This window comes from Sander lucioperca, chromosome 23 (assembly GCF_008315115.2).
Source record: "Sander lucioperca isolate FBNREF2018 chromosome 23, SLUC_FBN_1.2, whole genome shotgun sequence".
Classification (NCBI taxonomy): Eukaryota; Metazoa; Chordata; class Actinopteri; order Perciformes; family Percidae; genus Sander; species Sander lucioperca.
Window position 1 is genome coordinate 8,425,535 of NC_050195.1, and position 18,194 is coordinate 8,443,728.

General features: G+C 42.9%; 1 protein-coding gene across 2 annotated transcripts; it reads left to right on the top strand.

The window, feature by feature from the left end:
- Positions 1 to 1,684: 1,684 nt before the first annotated feature.
- On the top strand, positions 1,685 to 15,719 carry ptchd1 (patched domain containing 1). 2 transcript variants are annotated; one of them, XM_031297660.2, is made up of 5 exons: positions 1,685 to 2,092; positions 2,400 to 2,980; positions 6,214 to 6,928; positions 12,104 to 12,858; positions 14,052 to 15,719. In XM_031297660.2, the coding sequence occupies exons 2-5, from the start codon at positions 2,567 to 2,569 to the stop codon at positions 15,150 to 15,152; spliced, it is 2,985 nt and encodes a 994-aa protein (XP_031153520.1). In that variant the 5' UTR covers positions 1,685 to 2,092; positions 2,400 to 2,566; the 3' UTR covers positions 15,153 to 15,719. The 2 variants fall into 2 exon arrangements, with proteins under 2 accessions (XP_031153520.1, XP_031153521.1); XM_031297661.2 differs by having other exon boundaries at positions 1,685 to 2,980.
- The last annotated feature ends 2,475 nt before the right edge of the window (positions 15,720 to 18,194 follow it).

Genomic DNA, 18,194 nt, shown 5'->3' on the forward strand with positions numbered 1-18,194 from the left:
AAAATAGCCTGAAAGAAATGGGCACGCTTTCAAAGTACTCTATCCATTCTCTCCACCTTCCTCTTTCTATTTCTTACACACACACACACACCAACACACACACACACACACACACAATTCTGATTTCTATAAATCATTTTACGACACTAATTAGTACTTTTGTTATCAGAAATTGCCCCGAGCCCCCTATATCTCTGCAGTCTTTCATTTTCTATTCTGCTCTTCCTTCCTCCCCGGGGACACACTTACTCATTCATTCCTTCACCGCTCATCTCTCACTGGACTGGTAATGGGGATTAAAGGCTAATTGAGGCTTAATTGAATAACAGATTAGAACATGCAAGCAGATGTTTTTTTCTTGTTGTTTTTTAGCTTTTTTTTCTATCTTATAAAAAAAAAAATTGGTCATGGGTATATTGTTTTTCTTAGCACACTGATTAACCCACAGTTGCATGTGTTCACTCCTTGGTTAAGCAGTTTGTGTGTCAAATATAGCACATGCTGTCAGTTATAGCCTGATCATTGTAATATTTATTTTTATTTAAAAAAAAATCTATTTAGGTATTTATTTGCCATGTAAGACAAAGCCCACCAGACCACCAAAGACAAATTCTTTTTTATGAATCTGAGCATTGTCATGCTGAGGGAATAAAGGAAAAGGTTTTCTATTTTTAATCCAAACAGCCTTTAATTTATGATATCCAGGGAGACAAAGGAGCCATTAGTTGGTGCCATGCAGACAGACCAAAAGACTGTTTGGCTATTTGATTTTCATGGGTCTGAATACAAAGACAGACAGACAGACAGATAATCAGACAGACAGGCAGAGTGTGATCTCAGGCTGTCTGTACTCATTATTGTCTTCACATCTTGTCCTCTCTCTCTCTCTCTCTCTCTCTTTCTCTCTCTCTCTCTCTCTCTCTCTTTTGCTTTTAATGTCATGTCACTGTGTCAGGCACCTCCACACCATAAGCAGATTGGGAGACAGCAGGTGTGTGTGTGTGTGTGTGTGTGTGTGTGTGTGTGTGTGTACTAAAGTATGTGTTTTTTTGGGGGGGGATGGGTGGCATCCTTATTGCCATGGAAACCAGGGTGGCTTGTAAAAAAAGAAAGTAATGTGTCTGGTTTCTATGGCAACATGCTACACAAAAGCAAACCTAAGAGATGCTTCATGCGTCTGCAACAATGCTAAGGATATTTCATATTATGTAGGCCTATGTACTGTAGGCTACACAATTGTGCGAGTGAAATCACAGAAGTTGCACAGATGTCACAGAATCAAATGTGAATTTTTATCCTGCAGTCATAATGCTCCTGCCAACTGTACGCTATCTATATATAGGATATTATGAAAAATATCTAGCCTGCACTAATTCTGAAATAACCTTTTGCATCTTGAAGTAGACCTAGCCTACTCTAACAACACTCACACAGTAAGGGGAGAAATAAGTAGTGCAGCCGGCTTTCATGTCGCTTTTACATGCTGGCTGCACTTTGAATATGTTCGAATAAATTCCTAGATACCTCTGTGTCTTTGTCACACACACGCTGCCACTCAGTCCGTATGGACTATGTTTGTTTCTCTGCATCGTAGCTGCGCGGAGAGGCGGGGCAGGAGAGAGAGAGAGAGAGAGAGAGAGAGAGAGAGAGAGAGAGAGAGAGAGAGAGAGAGAGAGAGAGAGAGAGAGAGAGAGAGAGAGAGAGAGATCGGTCCCCGGTTTGAAAGCCAGTAATTAGTGACGTGCCTTCCCAACGAGGAGAGCTGTAGCTGCTGGGAGAGCAGCCCGGTGGCGGATGAACAGGGGCTCCGTCAGACCACCGGGGCGATGAGGAGAGAAGAGGACGGACGACAGAAAGCCTTCTGCCGCAGAGAAAACCCAGATTAGGCTGATCTGACCAACAGCTCTACCGGCATACCCGGTGCGTGCACACCGCGACTCCCACCCACCTTGACCACCCATCAGGTTGTGTAGTGACTTGGTGGTGTAGGGTGGAGCTGGACGCACGGACTGTCGGCAGGATAACGTCTGAATGCGTCTTATTAGATGATCTCCGTCATCACCGGGTCGGTCCCCCCCGTTCTCCTGTTCAGGTAGGCTACAACCTGGTTTCAGTTTAGTGCAACTGTGTGTCTTCTCTGCAACCTGTCCGAGTGCACAAACAGAACTACTCAAACCATTCGTCAGTTTTTCGGAGGAAGTAACACGTGTAATTATGAGACCACTTTGGCTCTGCGATGGTTTTTCTGTTGCGCACAGAGCCATGCAGCTTGCAGAAGGCACTGAAGGCAGCACGGTAGTGGCTATTACATGTAAAGTAGGCTATCAATATGCTTTCTAACCGCAGAGCAGAGAAACGCAGCCTCATTTAGAAGCTTTCTGTTCTTTGTGCTATTCCAGCGGATGAGCGAACCCCGGGGAAAGGGGCGCCCCTGTGACCGGAGGAGGGTTGGATTCTCCCCGGCTGGTGACCTCCTGCTCCGGGGGGAAAAATCCTCCCACGACCCGGCGTCACCTCACCTCCACCTCACAGCGACGCAGGCCATCGATGCGTCCGGCAGCCCCTGATGCTCGGCAGTGCTCCGGGGTTTTCCGGTCGGTGGGAGAGGCTCGAGCCGCGGCCACGCGCTAGGATGCTGCGCCAGGTGTTGCACGCGGGCCTGAGGACCTCCTTCCACGCGCTTGGCCGGTTCGTGGCGAGCCACCCGGTGTTCTTCGCCTCCACGCCCGTGCTCCTCTCCATCCTGCTGGGGGCCAGCTTCAGCCGGTACCGTGTGGAGGAGGACGTGGAGGGTATGCTCGCGCCGAAGCATAGCCTGGCGAAGATAGAGGGTAACCTGGTGGACAGCCTCTTCCCCGTGAACCGCTCCAAGCACGCGCTCTACTCCGACCTGCAAACGCCGGGCCGCTACGGGCGCGTGATCGTCACCACCAGAAAGGGGAGCGTGCTGGACCCGGTTCATCTGGATACCATACTAAAGGTATGCACGGGAACGGCAGGCGCACGCACTGTAGCTCTGATTCCAAACAATTTCTAAAACGTCAATTTACTTCAGTGGGTGCTGGTCCTGGTAAACAAATTCATGAGTGAATTAGAAAAAATAAAATATACTTTTAAGTTACACCATGAATATAGCCTAAAATACAGCTGATAAAAATGAAATAATATTCATATACACAGAGAAACGTAATAAAGCCTTCAACCAGGGCAAGATAATGGCCATTATTTGAACATTTTAAATGTCTTTTTTTAGTTCAAGAGCACAAGACACACTCACCAACATATGCTCACTATCAGTGATGTCAGTACTCTAAGGTTTAGAAGCTGATGCAGGCTAATGCCAACTAAAAACACATTTATACACTGGAAAGGTAATATTTCTGTCTGTGCCTTTTTTTTTAAAATCACGGTCTATAGCCTACGTCATGGAATGAGGCTGCAGTGCATCTGCAGAATCCAACTTTAAAAACAAATCAATTCCTAATCCCATTCAGAAATACACAAAGTGGTAAAGGTCAGTGTCTGCAGGCCTGAGCACATATGCCAGCTGTCTTCCTCCTCATTCTCAGTGATTGAGAGTCATTACACAGAACAACACAGACCCATTTCAAATAACCCCCGACAACCTTTATAGTTATGAAGCAGGGCATTTTAATTACAAAGCGGGGTTAGCTGGAGCTCGGAGGCCTCTGTCTCTGCGTTGGTATTCCTTAATGGATTTATGAGTATTAGTTTGACACCCCTGGAGCAATTAGCTAAATTATTTCATGAAGTTATGTAGTTGTAATCAGAGCTTGCAGACTAATAGCTCTGAGACACCAAGATGTATTGTGTAGACTGTGTGTACATATACTCACTGTCCATGCATATTTCTGTGTGTGTGTGTGTGTGTGTGTGTGTGTGTGTGTGTGTCTGTCTGTCAGATGTGGTTATTGTGATCCACTTTGCATCTAGCCAGACCACAGTGTTGGTCCATAGAGAAATCACACAGTTAAGAGACAGGCAAGTTTAGGGCTGTGCATCATTTACTGCCAACAGGCTGCAAGAGAGAGAAAAGAAATCACTGTTACATAATCTTACACTGTTACATATCATCTGTGAGTTTTGAGACTCTGTACTTTTCCTTCTCAGCGTGCCTTGTCTACTTGTGCATCAGTTTGTGAGTTCCTACGTTTCCCAAAATGCAATCGAACAACCCCGTGAGAACAGCTCTGAACTTGTTGCATGAGACAGCAATAGCAGTGATAGCCAGACAGGATCACCACTCGCAGCAAGAGTAAGAATTGTGAGTCACACCCAATGACTGCATTGAATTCTGGTCTTTTTAAGCTTCTGTCAGTGATGCAATTGAAAACTCCTCTATGATGGATATCATTATAAATATGATTAATTAGGCCATATTAATGGCTGTGCAGCATTTGTGAGTCGAACGCCCTTGCTCTTCGATTTTGAAGAAGTCAAAATACAAATATCAAGCATACAATTTGCTTTGACACTGTTGTTCAGAGGGCCAATTTTCTTGTTCCGATAAATGTCCTATCTGTGGTGGAAATACCTTGGTGTCATGGCACATATAGTATCCAGTCATCCACAAGAGTCAGAGTCGATCCTTCTGTCCACTACTTTGGTAACTATTGGATATATGTTATGCCATTTTGTACAGACATTGTCCTCAAAGGATGCTTACTGCATTAAGTGATCTCCTGACATTTCGTCTAGTGTCACAAGCAGATCTAAGTCGTTACTTATCAAATAAAAAAATGTCAACATCTACAGATAGATTGGCTCAAAATTGGCTACAGGCATTCATGCTTCCCAGATGATGAATGCTAATAACTTTGGTGATCCCCTGACTTTTCCTCTAGCACCATGATTAGGTCAAATATTTTGTGTCCAATACTTCGGTTTATGACCACAAACAAACTTGCAAAATGCCATTCCCATCATCCCTAAGCACTGATTATCAAATGTTAACATGCTAAACTAACATGGTGAAAATGGTAAACATTTTACCTGCTAAATATCAGCAATGAATATTGCCATCCTGAGCATGTTAGCACGCTGACATTAGCATTTAGCTCAAAGTTGTGTGCCTGCGTGCAGCCTCATAGAGCTGCTAGTATGACTGTAGACTCTCAGTCTTAATTAAAGATGTTCATGTTGTAGGAGCTGATGTTTTTCTTTAACCCTCTAAAGACCAGATAGTTATAAGTCAGAGAAATCACAAATCTGAATATTAAAAAACAAATTGAAGTCAAAGGTGCAAACCTTGATGTAAATATTGATAATAGTGCTGCTTCGCCATAACAAATAAAAAAATAAAAACAGAATAAAAACTCCCAAATTCAGGTTTTATAAAACAGGAATTAACAGTATAGTTTTGTGTTGAGTAAATCAGTGCTAAATTTTCAAGCTTGATTAGTTAACAAACACAAAATGTGTATAGATTTAATTATACTGTAATAATTTACTGTATTTAAATACAATTATTTATGTGAGTATACCTAAAAAAATATTGATTGGGCCTTTAAAGTTAATTTAGTGATCTTAGACACTTGGATTGGGAATTTTACGGTCCTACCAGGAAATTGAGAACTATATTAATTAATGAACGATTGGTATAATTTGGCAGTAAAAAGCTACAAAAATGAAATGAAGAATTGATCAATTTTACAACAGGATGGTGCCTTGAAAGAAGTTAAAACGTTTTTTTTAATCAAGAGACATTCCTACGTGCACACACACACACACACACACACACATACACACACACACACACACACACACACACACACACACACACACACACACACACACACACACACACCCCTCCCTCCCAGACAGCTTTGCCCATGTTCGCTGTGGCAGAGACTGGCATCAGGCCTGTTGCTTAGTAACCACTTCTGTGGATGCTGGCACTGATGTCCTCTTGCCATAGAAATGGAGGAGGATTCTGATACCACTATTGTTACTCTGTTGAGTAAGACACACACACACACACACGCACACACATATCTCTTTCTCTTATTCATACAAACAAACAGCTCGAAAGTGGAAGCACATAAAGTAAGCGAATGAGCCACACACTTTGAGTTTTACTGTGCTGGTCACTGGAAAACTTTGATGGGACTTTTTTTTTTGCCCTTGCCACAGTTTGTTCCAGCTGAATTGGGCAACTGAGAAGCTAACTTTGTGTATTTTCTCTGCACACAGCTCCACAAGCGGATCTACCAGATGCAGGTGACGGTCCCGGCCACAGGTGTCAACAGCTACAACTACTCCTTCTCCTACCTCTGTCTACCCGATGACAAGAACGTCTGCATCATCGATGACATCATCCGTGCCATGGAGGAGATCCAATCAGCTCGCACCTCCAACCGCTCTGTCCCAATTCTGCGCTACCCAATCACGCAGCTGGCAGACGGACGGCAGGCGTACATCGGCCACCAGCTGGGTGGCGTGCAGGGCTGGGGTCCCAGCGGGGCGGTGCGAGGTCAGGGGACAGGAGCCAGGGGAGAAGGTGTACGTTCTGCCAGGGCGTTGCAGCTCACCTACTACCTCCAAGCACATGGCAGCCTGATGGAGCGGGTGGCCAGCCAATGGGAAAAGGCCTTCTGTGCTGAGTTACAGCACTTTGCAGCGTTGCACCCTAAGCTGGGGCTGTACCCTTCTACATCCTCTTCTCTGAGAACTGACTTCCAGTTTTCCTCTGTGCTGGCACACCGCCCCCTGTTGGCCAGCTTGGGGGCGTGCGGTGTGCTGGCCGTCCTCTGCTGCTCTATGAGGGACTGTGTGAGGTCTAAACCCTGGTTGGGACTGCTGGCTTTGCTGTCAGTCACACTGTCAGGCCTCACTGCTGCTGGGATACTCAACCTGACCGGGGCCACTTACAACTCTACGTACCTGGGCATCCCTTTCGTCATGCTTGGTAGGTTTAAAATGAACACTTTTGATGGTAAAATAACAAAAACACAAGATATATTTGACATTTAAAGTCTAACTCTTTATGTCCTCCATTTGTCTGGAAATGGATTTTAGGTTGAGGATATCTTTGGTTGTACACATTTAGAAAACCTATGGTTGTTGAACGGAGAGCACAGAGAAATCAAAGAAAAGTGAAGCTTACACATGGCAGGTGGAAGCCACGGTGAACATTGCCATTGCTTTTATATCTCAGAGTGGCTGTGTTTACTGTCTGGTTCTTCAGTTCCTGTCTTGGGTTTTGCAGATGCCAGCCTCAGGCTGAATAACATTTCAAAGTAGACAGATCATCAAAATGACTGACAAGTGGCAGGACATGAACTTGACTTGGCACTAACAATACATTTTCTGACTGGAGGCAGAAACTTAATCCAAAGGCTCTAAAAAAGTAGTTTGTCAAGTTAGGATTCTTGAAGTCTGGAATAAATCCAGAGTTGGAACTAGAAGGTTTGACACTATTTTACATTTATAAGAGTATAAGTTAAGATTTGGACTATTGTATATAAAAGGAGATTTGGTCCTCAACTCAGGGTCAACCAAGTACTGATCCGATACCAGCGCTCTCTTTTTTTATTCATTTTTATGTAAAGCAACATGAGGCCAGAGGGATTGCTGTGGCACTGAAAACAGTGTGATTTAATGAATTATAGAAGAAACAGTGAATTTTATGAAGCAATGAAGAAACTGTATTTAATGTGGATCGATCACATCATCACCACTTAATAAGGTCAGTATAGTCCATGTGAGATGCAGAGTTTGTTCTGAAGATGAACCATAATTCATAGAAATATTGCAGATTTGAGATGATGATGGCGACCACGTCACAGTACTCATGACCGAAATCCTCAAGAGAGCGCAAATCCTTTTTTATTATGGGAAATAAAAGACTTTAATGAGAAAATAAGTCTTACACAGACTGCAGCAGTGTTACTACACTTGTACACTTGCATCTGTGATAATCTTGAGGCAAATATTATTATTTTTTTCCCAAATACATTGATAGTGATTTGGGAATTAACTTTTTTGAAGCAAGACATCAGATTAACAAACCGTCTCTGTTCTTGAAGCCACAGTGATTGATTCAGCAGTTTAGGGAAACTGCCTCTTCAATATGCAGCAGCTTGCATGTGGAATAGGGGCTATGAAATGTAATAATAATTATAATATAATAATTTAATAAGTGAAGTTAGTGATTCAGTTCATATGTGTGCACAGAGATAATATGAAGAAAGGGGATAGAAAGCGAACAGAAAGAAGTTTAAATACAGTAAATAAGAATTCAACAAACTAGGAGCAAAATGAAAATGCATACCATCTGCGTGAAGGCGTACTTGCAGTTTATCTCAAGTGCATGCATACTAAATACTGTAGGATGTGTGGCACATAACCACTGCTACACATGTGCAGTCTATACCATAATTACTCTGTGATGTGGAGGAGGAAAGGCTGCTGTTAGGCTTAAAATAACTGTAGCGAGAAGCAAAGAGACAGGGGAATAGAGACAGAGAGGAAGCTCGATGAAATATCACTCCAAATGGGGGTTGAGATAAGGATTCTTTTAGCAGAAAATGATGTTACATTGTAGTTGGAAGGAAGGAAGGCAGGCAAGGGTTTTCATAATGAAGTCGGAGACAGAAAAAATGTGTGATATACTGTACAGAAAGAGATAGCAAGAAGGAGAGGAAGAGGGAGAAATGCAGTATTTAATGTTTTCAAAATGTGGATTTGTGACAACATTTAGCATCTTTCTCTTTCAGACAGAAGACATGTTTTCACATACCATGGAGGCTTATAAACTTGCAAATCTGGCACAAAAGACAAAGCGATGTGTTGATGGGGGAAATAGCAAAAAATAGCCTGTTCCATAATTTCATCATTGAGGAGGAGTGTGTTTGTGAACAAAGGGGCGTAAGTTAATTATGTAAAGGCTTTGGGACACAATTTTAATGTTAGATTAGATTAGATTAGATTCAACTTTATTGTCATTGTGCAGACTACAAGTACAAAGACAGCGAAATGCAGTTTGCATCCAACCAGAAGTGCAAAAAAAGCAGAAACGTGCAATGCGATATACACGTATAGACAGGTGGTGCATAGACAGGACAAGAAATATATTGCAGTTATAAGAGCAGAATAAACATGGCTATGTAATATGAACAGTGTATGAACAACATGTACAGATATGTGCAATGTAGTAGCAGTGACATTATACTAGCAGTAAGAATAATATAGATATAGATATATGCAGTGTATTAACAGAATATATAATAAGAAAAACAGAATAAATATGGATATACTGAATGAACCGTATAGACAGATATGTACAGTATGTGCAGCTATGTGCAGTGTGGTAACATTATATGTGCAGGATGAATAGTATGAAGAGCAGTAATATGGCTATGTATAGGTGTAATTACAGTATGTACATCTGTAAATAAATAAATAGAGCAGTATGGGTGGGGTAGGGTAGTGCAAATTGTCCGGGAGGGGGGGGGGGGTCACCGGGATGCAGAGCAAGAGTTCAGTAGGGTGACAGCCGCAGGAAAGAAGCTTCCTCTGAACCCGCTGGTACGGGTGCGGAGAGACCTGAGACGCCTCCCAGACGGGAGTGGGGTGAACAGGCAATATATCTTTTGTCATTTGTGCATTGATTTATTTACAACTTAGTTCATATTCAAAACATCTAAATGATGTCAAGTTTTTGTGGTAGGGAACCGCAAAAACGTTTAACCTTCCAAAATGTGTCGTACAGAAAACCGGCATCATGTGTTTGGTCAGATGTATAATTGAAGAATAAAAATATAATAATAATAATAATATAAAATAATATAAAAAATATAAAAATAATATAAAAATAAAAGAATCGCTAACTTTGATGATCAATTTATCGTTTCAAGTAATTTTTTTAAGAGAAGATTGACATACTTCTAGCTTCTCTAATGTGATCATTTGCCGCTTTTCTCTGTTTTATAATATTGTAAGTTAAATATATTTTAATCTTTCAAAAGAAGGCATTTGATGAATTCTCCTTGGGCCCAGCAAAACTATTTTTATTTCTATTTTTTTAACATGTTTACAGTATATTCCTCAATGTGAGGTATTGAAAAAAAATAGCTGTGTGTGCAATGTTTTGGTATTGGTACCTAAATGTAAGGTATAGTGACATATACCTGATATTATATTATTATATATATTATTATATTATATATACCGATATTGAAAATGTCAAAATGTAAAACCTATCCCTATCCTCCTGCATGTTTGTGAAACTGTTTCCATAACCAACAGTTTTCAGTATCTGAAATCCATTTTATGACTCAACAGTAATATCAAGGCTCTGAAAGGATTCTGACCAAAGGACACACCCTTATCGTAATGGTTATTTTCTCCTGTATTAGGACCTAAATGTGTGTGTCCGTGTGTGTGTTCGTCCAGGAGTGCACATTAGCCTTTCTCAAGCTCTGGTAAATATCAAAATCCTTGGGAAGTGCCGTCCCCAGCCTCTCGTTTTGCTCTTGTTTTTTTCTCTGCAACATTAACCTCCCCACCTCTTCTACTGTCATTCACTGTCTTATTCCTCTTTCACACACACACACACACACACACACACACACACACACACACACCCCCTCTCACGGATCAGCAGACTTTCGCAGTTGCACCCACGCCTGAAGTGTCGGTACATTATGCTAAGGTGTTAAGTGTTTCGCCATGGTGAGGTCACTTTAGAGTGAAGGTGTGTGTGTGTGTGTGTGTGTGGGGGGGGGGGGGTTACATGTGTCACTGGTGACTCATGGATGCCACGGCAACCAAGATAGAGGAAACCATTAAAAACCATCTGCTGCACATATTTGAACATGTATGTGCATGCACATGAACATGGAGGTGGTGCATTTAAATCAAATTGATGTGAATTATTGAATACAGCATCAACAATGTATTCTTTACATGATATTGCTCATGTTTGAAGCTATAAATCTGTCGGATTATTCGTAATAACTTGTTCTCTTCTCAAAATATTTTAAATATGTAATTATTTATATTAAATTATTAATTATTAACTGTACTGACTGGTTTAAAAGTTACATTCTCATGTCCAGCTGCTTCAAAGTTTTCCAATTTCTCAACCAAGATTGTTGAAGTCACAGGAAGACTGCATTTCCATGGTGTCTTACATCTGTCATCTCACATATTTCTGCTTTAAACAGGATTGAGGTGTGACATTATGCAGCGAGAACTGCTCAAAAGCAGGCCGGCTGAGTTACTGCACTTCCTCGTGCAATGTTGTGATTGCTCAAAATGACTAAATTGGAGGAAAGCGGCGAGCAATCAAAGCATTCTAGGGAAAGGAAGCAGGTTGGTTGGGAAAGAGCTTGTTTTTATGCTTAGAGACTGAGCAAAACAGTAAAATTGTAGGCTGTAAAACCAAAACAACGAGCTGAAAGAAGCTCAAATGCTCTACAGTGCTTCAGGGAATTGCAGACTACATTCATTTGATCATTCAGTCATTTGATCAGTTGTTATTATAACCCTTGTGTGTCTTCGGGTCAAATTTGACCCGTTTTCTAAATGTCCATATCAGAAACATGGGTTTCTTTTTAACTACCTAATTTTGATTGCCCAAAAATAACATGGATGATTCCATACAAAGCGCTCGGAATCCTACTTTCATTGCATTTTGGGTGTTTTATTAAATTTTTTAGCATTTGACTTCTTTTTTTCAAATGTTTCGAAACATTATCCTCACTGAACGTTGACATATACCCTTCTGTGATTATCCCTCCTTTAATGTTTTTTTAATTCATAATTTCTGCTTTTTTAACTCAAGAATTAGATAGGATTTCCTATAAATGAGGATTATTATTGACCAATGAATTCCAAAAATAATTGTAAAAGTAGTTGTAATAAGTTGGTGTTAGTGGTGTTTATACATGGTAGTGAAAAGAAGCGTTAAACTCCAACAAAAAAAAAGCGCCAAAAACACTGGCAAAAGCGCCAAAAGCATCAAAAAAAGAGACCTCTGGAAAAGTCTGGAGTTAAGTAGGTATTATAGCACAATCCCCCTTAAACCAACCTATTCATTTCATTCATTCGACTTCCATTCCTATTTGTTTCCCACCAGGACATGGGCTCTTCGGCTCCTTTGAGATGCTGTCGTCATGGAGGCGAACCCGGGAGGACCAGCATGTGAAGGAGCGCGTGGCGAGCGTCTTCGAGGACGTCATGTTGCGTTTCTCCGGCTCCACCATGCTCCACCTGATGACCCTGGGCCTGGCCGCCTCGCCGCTCACCAACATGGAGGCTGTCCGGCTTTTCTGCCGCACCGCCACACTGTCTGTCACCATCAGCTACGTTTACATGTTGTCCTTCTACAGTTCCTGTCTGGTGTTCACTGGATACTTAGAGACCGGGTACAGACATGGCTGCTTCTGCCGGCGAGTCCCCAAACCGGACCGGCTGGACTCTAAACCGGCCTGGTACAGGTGTCTCATGTACACGCGCTACCAGGACGAGGCTCAAACAACCAACCCACCACATGAGGTCGATCACAGTCCCGCCCAAACGCCAAACTCTAACCTAACTCTCACACATGCGCACACACACCCACACACGGCGAACAACACTGCTGCGCATGGACACGTTCATGTGGCTAACTCCACACACACGCACCCACACCCACTCCCACACCCACTCCCACTCCCACTCCCACTCACACATTCCACAGCTAACACGGAACCTAATCCTCAGGACTCTCACCTTTTGCTGGGGTGTGTGAGGCGTTGCTATGGAGACTGGATCACTAACACCTACGTCAAACCCTTTGTGGTTCTGCTGTATCTGGTTTACATCTCCTTTGGCTTGATGGGCTTTCTGCAGGTGAGGCAAAAAAATACTGTCATTTTGTTACGGTATTATCAATCAATCAAATCAATCCATTTTTATTTATTAAGGTACAATTTCAGTGAAATGTAATCCCATCAGCTCCTTCAACTTGTGCGTGATTCATCATGAAGCAGAATGTTTACGGGGGGGGGGAGTTAGGATCCGAGTGGCCTCGTATTATACTACCAGATTGCAATCATCCTCATTTAGACAATATACGGTTTGTCATCGCTCTGCTCAACTAATCAAACAGTCCTTCCAGAAAAATGCGTTTTTTTGTAATTGTTGCAGGCAAAAATCCTTGATTATGCGGCACGTTTTCTTAAAAAATGCGATGGAATATGCGGGATATTTATGCAATTTTATGCGATGAAATTGCGGGAACTTGCAAAAACTGCGGTTTCATCATGGCTTCATCGTGGGGTTTGCAGCTTTTCGATGATGTTCACGTCGCGTGGCTGCTCTTGTGTGAAGTAAACGCAACATTTTTCAACTTTCTGCTAAGATATTGCGGGGATTATGAAATCATGCAAGCCCCGCATATTTTGCGCAGAAATCTGCAATTTATGCGGCGAAAGTGCGGCGTATTTGAAAAAATGCGGCCCCCACATAAATGTGCGGACTTTGGCTGATTATGCATTGAATTATGCGATCGCATAATCGCGTTTTTCTGGAGGGACTGATCAAAGACACACATTTCTGAATGAAACATGCACGAATCAGCATGAATCCTTCAGAATAAAAGCTTCATGTCCATACATGTAAACTGACTAATACACTTAAAAGCACAAATGCTCCAGAAGTTGTAGCATTTTTGAATTAGTTTTATAATTTTTGCACTCACCGAATGACGGATGATCATGTAGCTCCTAATAGTTAAAAAAAAAAGTTTTGGTACATAAGCATATATCATAGTATACCATAGCTTCATATTTGTGTCATAAAAGTCATTTTTGTCAATATTTACTGATTTACTGGTACATCATACAATTCCAATTATTTTTCCAATGTTTTTTTTGAGATGTTTGTTTTTGTTCCTCAGTTTGTTTGGTCACTGTGTGGTGGTTGAGGGGATAGTATCCTGTGAAAAATTACTTTTTACACAAGACTCAGACACACTCACGTACATGTATTCAAAATAAACACATTGTTTAACTGTGTAACAAATGTGTTTTTGTTATCGACAGGTGACCCAGGGTTCAGACCCCAGTGCACTGGTTGCCATGGATACAGCGACAGTATTGTACACCCGTGCCCAGCAGCGTTACTTCAGCTCGTACTCCCCTGTCATTGGATTTTACATCTATGAAAGCGCCCCCTACTGGAATGCCTCGGTGCAGCGGGACCTGTTGGAATACGCCAAAGGCTTCCAGCGAATCAGCTGGCTGGAAGCTTACCTGAACTACCTGTCGGATCGCAACCAGTCCACCAGCCAGCCGCGGGAAAACTTTACCCACACGCTTCGCCACTCTTTCCTCCGCGAGCCGCAGTTCGCCCACTTCGCCGACGACATTATATTTGCGGAGCGCGGCCAGGGCGAGGAGCCCGATGTGGCTGCGTCACGAATCTTCTTGGTGGCCAAGACGACAGAGAACAAGCGGGAAGAGATGTCAGTGCTGCTGGACACGCTGCGGCGCCTGTCGCTGACCTCTCGTGTCCGCTTCCTAATCTTCAACCCCTCCTTCGTCTACCTGGACCGCTACGCTGCAGCGGTCAGCTCCCCCCTCAGACACTCACTGCTGGCGGTGCTCTTCCTGTTGGGTCTGTCCTCGCTGGCCGTCATGGAGCCGCTGGTGTCCGTGTGGCTGGGCCTCACCCTGCTCTCCGTCCAGTTCGGGGTGCTGGGCTTCATGACCTTGTGGGGCGTGGAACTGGACTGCATGTCTGTGTTGTGTCTGATCTCAGCCTTGGGACACTCGGCAGACTCCAGTGGCCCCCTCCTCTGCGGTTTCGCCTCGGGTCAGGGCGACAGCAGGACTCGCTGGGTGAGAGTGGCGCTGGAGAGACACGGGGTTCCCTCTCTACAGACGCTCATCTGCTACAGCGCCGCCCTGGTGCCTGTTAGCTCTGTGCGCTCCAACCTCACACGCACACTGTTTCGCTGCCTCACCCTCACGGCCGGCTGCTCGGTCCTGCACACGCTTGCGTTCCTGCCCACCCTCCTTACCTTTCTGCCTCCCTCCAAGAGCCAGGGACAGCGGCCGGAGGGAGAGGGGCAGAGACAGGAGGTGGAGTGCGTTGAAATGAACGACAGCACCCGAGTGGTAGACCAGATCACCACTGTCTGAGCATGGGATGCTGTTGTTTTTTTTTTCTTCCTTTGGCCCCTTGGTTGCCATAGTGACTGCCGGCTGGGATTTGGTTCACTGTAGTCTGAGCAGCCACTATGCATGCTGCAGACAAGAATGCCGATCCTTTTAAAGACGGGGAGACGGAGAGTGTCACTGAGAGAAAGATAGGCTGGAAAGAAAGAAGTAGGGGGTCAAGACGAAACGGTAAAGGAGAGTGGGAGGCTAGTGAAGACAAGAAGAAGAGAAAGACGGGTTTCCAATGCAGTGTATCCATGGTTACCTGCTTGTTGCTAGTGCTGTGTGGCATGTGAATCAGCTCTTTCCCAAACAGAAGTTGAAGGATCAGCTGAGGTCATGCCTGGCTGTGACGTTATCACAGAGGAAGTGCCACATTTTTTCACGTGTCCAAAAGTTGCTTTAGATCTGATCACAATGTTTGGCTACTGCTATCTGTTCGCCATATCAAGTTGCACAAATACAGCTACAATGACATGAGGCAATCATCTGTATGACTCAAGTATTTCTACTTTGATGCTGGACAAATAAAGTCAAATCAAGAAAACATGCTTTTAAGTGGTTTTGGCTTTGATGCAGAATATCTGTTTAGTATAGTAATGGAAGAAATATATACGGGCACTGCTGGTGTTTTTCAATAGAAAAGTTTACGACAACTTTGCATTGAGTTTGTAACTAAAATCATTATAGGTCACAAACTGCATTTTATCCATTTAAGCACTCACAACAAAAACATTCGTCAAATAGATTATTAATGTGATTTAAAAACATCTAAAGAAAGAATGGGTTAGGATCATAATAGTCTCGCTTTGCCAGACCATCCACACGCTGCGGAGCGGAGGAGGGTCTGGCTAGTCCACACAACATTCCTGGATGGGAGAAAAACGTGCTCTGGTTTATTGGCATTTCTTTGAACCAATCGCAAATGTCTTGGGCGGCACTAATCGCTGTACGGAGCATCGGCTCCTCTGCAAAATAGCCTCGGGAAGAAACTTCTTTTGGTGGAACATGAGTACGTTCAAAGGTTGTGCAACAGAAAACTCAGATTGGACAGATAGTCTAGCTAGCTGTCTGGATTTACCCTGCAGAGATCTGAGGAGCAGTTAACCATAGTCCTCATAAATCCACCGGAGTTTAGAATGCCAACAAAAAGGAAGCGGAAGGTGACGGACATCCAGCCTAAATGAGTGAAATCCGGCGGAATTTCCGTCGGCAACGGAACAATCCCGGAAGTGGAACATCGAGGATATAGACTATTCCAGCCCTTACAGAGACAGACAGACAAGTCAAAACTTCTTAAACCTGAAATGTGACTTGAAGCCAATCAGATCTCTTTCTTTTTAGTACAGTAGTGCAATACAGACATAGTCTATTCCGGTGCTCTATACAGTAGGTCTTACACCATCATAATTATATAGTTAATATTAAGACAAAACTGTCAGCCAACCACCACATGTGGCACAAAGAGAAATCATCTCACATAACGCACAACCTAAAACAATCAAAACTGACTCACCACTTAATGTGAGTAAAACAATAATATAAAGCTCATTACTGAAAAGAAATGCCAACGTATGCACCATACTGCTGCATCAAATTCTGGATACAGGTTTTATTAACCGTAACTTTTCCCATCAGTCAGAGCCTTAAGTGAATGATGAATTTCAATCAGGAAATTATGTAAGCACTAAAACTACTCTTTCTCCTTCTGTCTGTAAATCAGTTTGAATGAAAGTATTGTTCTCTTTGAACCAGCTGTGAATTCCCCTCCCCCCGAAGGGAAAGAAGCTTGTTGCCTTTCACTCTTTTATACCTGAATTCATCTCAGTGGTTCAAGGTCTGTGTGTGTGGGAGTGCTTCCTATTGTTAATCCATGCTCGTCTCTGACGCTTGCCTGAATGAAAGCATTGTTCAGGCTCTGTGCAAGCGCCACAACCATCAGCAAGACAACGGCATGATCCCTTGCCAGAATTCCACCTATGAGCACTGTCAATTGGTTTTCTTAAGAGCACCTGCACAAGGTACCGCTAACTGTGCGCTGTGTTGTCTTTTGTAAAGCATGGTAGTTACACTGTAAGAACTGTATTCAGCCTTTGTAATTATCGATTTCTTTGACTTTTGTGCGAGCTTTTCTAAATTTTGATTTAGATTGTAGGGAAGCATGGGCTTTCTGGAAAACTGCTAATTCTTTAAAACTCATGCTCTAGGAGGTGTAAAATGTCTGCAATCAAGAAATGTTCAACAGTCCCGTCCCACAAAATGAAACGGCCTTTCTCTCCATAACCAACCACTTAAGACTGAGCCCTCAGGGTAGAAACACGCTGGACATGGACAAGCAGCCAGAAAGCATCAACACTTCCCATGCTCTCAATCATGCTGTCAATCCCAAATGCAGTTTACTGCCGCTTCCTATGTTGCTGCTATTTAGGTTCACAAGAAGATCAATGCAGGAGCTGGGAGTTGCATGTCAGATGTAAAATAATGTGCTACGACTGATAGTTTAGTTTAGAGGATCACCAAAGTCAGTAGGATTCCTCCTCACGAGACTGCGAATGTCTGTAAAACAAGAATGATGATAATCTATCAAAGAGTTGTTGAGATATTTAAGTGTGGACCAAAGTGGAGGACCGACCAATCCTGCCAGAGCCACACAGCTAAAATGGCTAAAAAATATTGCTAAATTCATGTTAAAGCAGCATAATTCCATATTGTATATATAATCTCAATTTACCTCAATCCCTCAATAAATTATCTTAGTTCCTGATCCTGTTTACTTCACTTCTCCCCAAAATCTTTCATTTAAACTCAAAATATTTGCAGATGCGGTACATCCCTTCTTTTCTCTTTTTAGCCTAAAACTATGCGATTCTCGATGCTCAAAACAGCATGTTTAAAAATAGCTGAAAAGCTGTTTAGCCCCAATAGTTCCAGGGTAATCAGAAAGTCTACCAAGACTCCACAGTGCCGCGGAGGAGGGTCTGGCTAGTCCACACAACATTCCGGGATAAGAGAAAAACATGCTCT

Bases quoted from the DNA above. Each gene is read 5' to 3' on its own strand.
- ptchd1 (XM_031297661.2), top strand. From the start codon at position 2,567: ATGCTCGGCAGTGCTCCGGGGTTTTCCGGTCGGTGGGAGAGGCTCGAG. The intron at 2,981-6,213 runs GTATGCACGGGA...CTCTGCACACAG, and splicing joins ATCTGGATACCATACTAAAG to CTCCACAAGCGGATCTACCA. The intron at 6,929-12,103 runs GTAGGTTTAAAA...GTTTCCCACCAG, and splicing joins CATCCCTTTCGTCATGCTTG to GACATGGGCTCTTCGGCTCC.